General features: G+C 42.3%; 1 protein-coding gene across 1 annotated transcript; it reads right to left on the bottom strand.

The window, feature by feature from the left end:
• Positions 1-208: 208 nt before the first annotated feature.
• On the bottom strand, positions 209-1,963 carry LOC103595157 (chromosome unknown open reading frame, human C8orf4). The gene has a single exon (XM_008578489.1). The coding sequence runs from the start codon at positions 1,961-1,963 to the stop codon at positions 1,643-1,645; it is 321 nt and encodes a 106-aa protein (XP_008576711.1). The 3' UTR covers positions 209-1,642.
• Between the last annotated feature and the right edge of the window lie 4,781 nt (positions 1,964-6,744).

Below are 6,744 nucleotides of genomic sequence, written 5' to 3'. Positions count from 1 at the left end.
TAATTTAAAATCAATTTAATCACTTGATTTCCTTTTAAAAATTTAGTATTTAAAATCCTGACCCATAACGCTCCCAAAAGATTTTAGATAACTCTCTTGTTTTTCTGTGATCAGCATTTTCAAACATCTCTGTACGTGTTTCTGAATGTTTGATTTCTGGGGAATTTTTATTTCTTTCTGTTAGGAAAGCACATCAGGCATTGATGTATGCCTTCTAAGAAATATTTTATTATAATATTATGAGGAAATAAGAAAGAGATGGTAATGCTATTCCCATATAGGTTTATATCAAGTAAACAGTGATAATCCACAGAATCTTGATCATAATTTAGACTCTAACCCCCAAATATATTATTTTGGGAGAAATAAATGTACACATGTACATAGCTACTGTAGTCACAGAGGAAAAAATTCAAAAATATAAACAGAAAGTCTTTTAAAACTCACCCCTAAAGGACATATAGACAGCAACATTGATGAGTCAATCTATGAGTTTCTATATTTATATCTCTTATTTTAAAGTTAGGACAGAGAAAATTCCTGGATATCTGATGTAAGAATTTGTTTTGAAAAGGTTTGATGATTAATGTAAAGCTACTTTAAAAGCATCTTTTATTCTTAGAGTAAAATCTTTAGAAAAGTTTATAATAATCAAAATTTACCATCTTACATTTTTTCTTTAAGACCAAGCAACACAGACCAAGAGAAGCTAAGTTTCTAATAATTTATATGGTTACATATCAGTTGCCATGTATAATAAATTATAGAAACCACAGCATCTTTATAAACTATTTAGTGTATCATATTTACTTTCTAATGCTTACTGCAGAAACTATAAAAATTTAATTAGATTATATTGTAGCATTAGAAGATAAAAACATTATAAAACTTTTTCACAGTAGTTTGGATTTACGAAAGACCCCATTATTTTAACTTTTGGGCAACCTGTTTGAAATGTATAAAAATCCTTTACAAACCAAAGAGTGGACGACGGTTTTACGTGAGCTGCTGAGGTTATTGCAGTTTCTTGAATTTGTACTTATCACCTATGTGGTGCACGTTTTCAGGCTTTGTAACAGATGCAAATAAGTAATCAATTACTGACCTCTAAAAATCTACACCAATAGGCAACATTAGGGCTTGGCAACATTTTTAACATTCAGATAAAACCATTCAGTAAACGATTTATGCCTGGTGGTATTCTCTTTCCCTGTTCTCCCTCACCCTCTTCCCTCCTACTCAGTTTGGTTAAAAACAAAACAAAAAGAGTTCAGCCTGAACATCAGCGCCCGGGCCTGACAGAGCCACCCCGGAGGCATGCCTCCCCCGGTGCCTCCCCCGCCGTCTCTCATCTTCAGTTCTCCTGACATCTGTCCAGACTTCTGCGGGCTCTGGGCCTTTCCTGCACGGACAGTTTGCAGTCCTTGCTGACAGCGCTGTGCTTTGCACTGGAGCAGCACCGGCAGGAAACTGCCTGTGGTCCTGTAGCCGGTTTGTTCTGTGTCTCTCCAGCCGCAGAGTCCTGATGGCAGAGAAGCTTGCAAGGCGGCCAGCCACCAACTGCAGCATGTTAGCGTCTCACAAACTCACTTGCTCTTTAAATGTCCGTTCTCAGATAATGTCCTTATCCGTCCTGTACTCCTCAGTGAACTTTGATGGAATATTTGCGCAGTTTCAGAAACTGGAAAAGCTTGTCTTTCGTCCTCTTCTTCAGGGCCATCAGGGCTCGTGTTTTCTCCTCCAAATCTTGATCTATGGCGGCGATGATCCTAGCTCTCTCCTCTGCTTTCTTGTCTCCAGAGTTCCTGAAGAGCCTTTGTAGTGACTCCTGGTCTATGTTTTCAAAGATGTTTCCCACGGCTTTCTTGCGGGAGGCTGTGTCAAAGTGGTAGCCGTGGATGGAGGGGCTCACTCGTAGCGACGTGGACATGCTGATGGCTTGGTGGCTTCGCTTAGCTCTCATGGACGTGGAGTCTTCTGGAATTCGGCACCCAGGCTCTCCAGAGAGTCTGTAGCAAAGTGATTCTGGGACTGCTATTTAAAGTGTGAACAAAAGCTCCAGGCTCAAGTTACACTGGTGACATCAGAGTGATCTCAAGGAAGGGTGATCAGACAATTTAACAGCTGAGTTGCCAGTGTCCTTTTCCTGTGTAAAATGTTACCAACAGCTGTATTCAATGATCAGGGGTTGGGCTGCGGGTGTTTCTTTTTATTTCATAGGTGGCAGTAGGATTATACAGACTTGGACCTTTTCTTTAAAAAATAGCCAAAGTCAGGAAAGTGCAAAGATAAGACATAAACAGGGTGCTTAGGCTCTCAAAATCTTCCCAAAGAGCAGCAGCACAGGGTTTCTGCTAACCACAGGAAAGTTTTAGTTCGCAGTGAAGTCATCAAAGTGCACTCCAAGCACTCGGATGCCCTGCGGTCGCGCCAATCAGTGCAGTCCCAGGGCCACTGAGAGAAAAGCTTAGCAACGAAAGGCAACAGCTTGGAGTTTGTCTGATCATAGAATGTGAGTCTGCCTACAAAATGCTGACACGACACAACCTGAAACCATGACTTTTCAGAGACCGTGTTCAAGTGCAAATCCACAATCACTGAGTAAAAACTTAATTTAATAATGATATTACTAATAATTGACAATATCTCCTGAGGCTTGTGTATATATGAATGCAATAACTATCAAAAAAAGTGGGAACAGAAAGTTAATCAGATGTTTCATGTACATAGCGCCTAGAAGGAATGAGTTGACCCTTTGTTTTAAAATTTATTTTGGCATCGCCCAGACAGTCAGAGCAACAGCTTCTTTGGAAGAATTTGAGTCTGTCCTTCCTCATCTTCAGCCAGCCGGTGTCCCACTGGTATGTGGAGTCCTTATATGCTAAATATCACCTTCAAAGGGCCCCAGACATGTCTGTTATGGACCAGATGCAAGGTCCACTTTCTAGTCCTCTAAGAACACAGGCTGGTCTTTGTGTTCTTCTCATCTGGTCGAGTCAGATCTAGAAAATGCACAAAGGCAGACAGTGTAGGGAGGCACCTCACGAAAAGTCTGAAAAAAGAGACTCCTCTTATATATTCATCCATGCATTCACTCATCTGCTTCATTTATTTATTTATTTGTTTGTTTGTTTGTTTGCTTGCTTGTTTATTTATTCATTTATTTATTTTGGCTACTGGCTGGTAGAGGGATCCAATCCCTTGACCTTGGTGCTATCAGCACCACACTCTAACCAAGTGAGCTCACCTGCCAGGGCCCCATCCACTCATTTATTAAATCAATGTTTATTAAAGGCATTGAAAGGGAAAGGTTGAGATTGTTACAGGCTATTCAGGTGCAGCTTCTTTTAATGTGACATTATGCAAAGACCTGAAGGGTGTGAGGGAGTAGGTTGTATGGGTATCTGCAGGGAGGTGTGTCTTTCAGAAAGATAGCAAGTGCAGGCATGAAGACAATAGCACTCATGGCATGTGTGAAGGACAGCCAGGCATGAGTGGTCAGAGCAGCGGGAGCAGGGACGAGTGAGAGGAGATAAGGTCGGAGTGGGAAGAAGGCTGGGTCAGCTTGTGTGCAAACACGTAGGTCGCGGATTTAGTTTTTAGTCTGTAAGAGATAGGTAGCCTTTGGAGAACTTGGAACAGAGAAATGGCATGATTTTAATTATAGTTTTAGAAGATCACTGTCACTTCTTAGTGGATAAGAAATTTTAGGGAGGCAACAGAGAGTGGGGAGCAAGAAGACTAGTTAGGAGACTTTCAGGACAGTCCAGGCAAGGAGTGATGAAGGCCTCTGCTGGGGAAGCAGCCGTGGGAGGAGTGAAAACTGATCCAGTCGGGGCACGTTGTGAAGGTAAAGCCAGGAGTATCGCTGAAGGATCAGACATGAGGAATGAAAGACAAACAGGAGCCCAAGACGTTCCTTCTGAAGGACGCCTCCCGGCGAGGCATTTGCAGGTGCACCGTGCAGCTCACTGACTGCTGCAGCTGACGTGTGCTGCAGTGTTTCCGTGGAAGAACCTATCTATGTCTTGCTGTCTGCTGCTAAGGATTTCCTGGCAAAAATGGCACACGTTTGTGGCAGCCCATTTCCTCTGCTGGTTAAAGACAAAGTTATTATTATTATAGCAACAGGGATTTACTGAGGTTCTATTATGTGCTGAGCATGGGGGCCAGGCATTACAGAACCCGTCTTACTTTCTGCCGTTCCTCAAGGCTTCATCAGCCGGCCCATGCTCTGCTCTCTCGTGAGCTGATTCTTATGTGGGCTCATGCTTTTTATGTCCCCTCTTCATTGATTACGCCTGCATTTTGATCCACTGCCTACACCTGTCCTCTGAGGTATAGACTCATTTATTTACCTAACTAATCAATACAAATATATGTATTTGGTACAAATATCTATTCTATTATAAAAGCCAGAAACCTGGCTAGTGTCCTTGACATCTCCCTTTCTTTCTCCCTCTGTGTATAACCTGTTGCCAAGTTTTATCAACTTCATCACAAAGCCTTTCTCAAAGCCATCCACTTTCTCTGCATGGTCACTGCACAGCTCAAAGCTCCCTTTGAGGTTTCCACAGATTCTCAGCTGTCAGCCCCTGTGGTGACTGACACCACTGAAGAAGTTCACATCGCCTGTGGGTCCCTCCTCCCCACTTCCCAGTATTGACTGATCAATACCAAGATGTAAAACCCAACCACCCTCGTCAGTCCCAACTCTGAAAGGTCATCTACACTTGAGATCATCATTAAGGATCTGTTGGGATCTCCCTCTGCCCAATCCTGTTTCTTCCCCGTATGCAGGCATCGATCCCAAGGGCTCTCCATAAGAAATCACCTGCCAGCTGATCTCCATCTCAGAGCTTGCTTCCTTGGGAACCCAGCCTGTGACACTATCATCTCTCACCTGGACTCAGATTAAGTCTCTTTCCTGGCATTCCTGAGTACATTCCTGCCCTGCATTCCATACACAGCACCCAGAGCAATATTTTGCATAAGCAATCTGATCCAACCCCTCCTACCATCACTCTTTGGATAAGCCCCAGAATTGCAGTATGACATGTCTGAGTGTGAAGTGCCATGGTCCCTGAGTACCTCTGCAGCATCGCAACTTGCCAGTTTTTCCTCTGTGCTTTTGTGCCTTCAGACTCCTTGAACGCACCACCCTCATTCCTGCTGTGGGGCTTTGCACATATTTTTCCCGTTTCTGGGAGGTTCTTCTCTACTTTTTATCCAAGCTAGGTATTCCTAGTCATTCATTCAATCTCAACTAAAAGCTGCTTGCTCAGAGAGGCCTTCCTGATCCTTGCCAATGTACCAGTTACCGCTCCCAAGTAGCACTTTTAGAGTTGGCAAACGCACACTTCTGGGCATGTACTCATTTAAAGTCTACCTGAATCTAGAACAGAGATCAGATCTACCTCTCTAACGTGTTCAAAGCTCCTAGATCATTTAATATAGAGGGTTTTTAAAATAGTAGTGTTAAATAACAACGTGTGCAATTTTATTTAATTCTCATAGCAACCCTACGCAGTAGGGACTGTTACAATTCGTATGTTAAAGATAAGAGAACTGAGGTAATAAGCAATCCATTCCCTGGGGCAAACTAAATAATCACTCCCTAGGATGTCCATGTTTTAACCCCTGGAACCTAATGAATACAGGCAAAGGGAAACCTTGGATGGAGAAAGGGATTTTCCAGGTGAGAATAAGTTAAAGATATTGAGATGTGGAGATTTATCATGGGTTATATACATCTGTTGGTGTAATCACAAAAGTCCGTGCAACACCAAGACAGAAAGTCAGAGATGAGAGAAGATGCTATACTGCTGGCTTTGAAGATAAAGGGGCCACAAGTCAAGGAATGTAGGCAGCCTCTAGAAGCTGGAAAAGGCAAGCCAACAAATTCTCCCATAGATCTTCCAGAGGGAATGTATCCCTGAAGACCCATTTTAGATTTCTGACATCCTAAAGTGTAAGATAATGAATCTGTGTTGTGTTAAGCCACTAAGGCTGTGGCAATTTGTTATAGCAGCAATGAGAAATGAATATGCTCCCCAAATCTTTCAGCTATGGTAAGGTGACTTGAACCCAGGGCTACCTGACTCCAAAGCCCATGATCTTAAACCCTCTGTTGTTTTGCTCTCAAATCTGCAGCAAGTTCTGTCTTTGAAAAGTCTGAATGATATTTTTACATGACATTGAGCAGCTCTCCTTGCATACCAACTAAAAGCATTCAGATGGACTTGAAAGATTAAGGAGTTTCAAAATTGTTTAGAGGACAGGGCCATCCACAGGGAAACAGTGTTGGTTTTGTTTCCCAGAAATGTGACACAGGCCCTAAGGTTATGATCTGCTGAAGCTCTTTGCCAAAGGTGACTCCACATGTGTTTGGAAAGCCTTCCTCTGCTGCCACACTGCTCTTTCCCTTCTTTGTGTAAATATTTGCAGTGAATCATGTGGACAACAGGATCTAACAAATTACTCACAAGCATTCACAAATCGCATGTGAACACCCCACAGAATTTTGCTTTCTGCAGTAAAGTCAGGAGATAATGAAGGTTATTGAAAAGAAGCCACTTCTGGGCCAGTGTATTTTCTTCTGGGCACCAGATTTCCAGTATTTGTTCATTATACAAAGAGATTGAATGTCTGTTTGCCAGTAATAAAGGTGGTTGGTTAGTTTTGTGTCTGATGAAGAGATTTGAGAACACAAAGGGAAAGAAGAAAAATAACATTTATAAGTGA

This window comes from Galeopterus variegatus, unplaced genomic scaffold (assembly GCF_000696425.1).
Source record: "Galeopterus variegatus unplaced genomic scaffold, G_variegatus-3.0.2 Scaffold1697, whole genome shotgun sequence".
Lineage (NCBI taxonomy): Eukaryota > Metazoa > Chordata > Mammalia > Dermoptera > Cynocephalidae > Galeopterus > Galeopterus variegatus.
The sequence above is the reverse complement of the archived record's forward strand: the minus strand, read 5'-3'. Positions and strand labels throughout refer to the sequence as shown.

Excerpts from the sequence above, each read along its gene's own strand:
- LOC103595157 (XM_008578489.1), bottom strand. The coding sequence starts at position 1,963 with ATGAGAGCTAAGCGAAGCCACCAAGCCATCAGCATGTCCACGTCGCTA.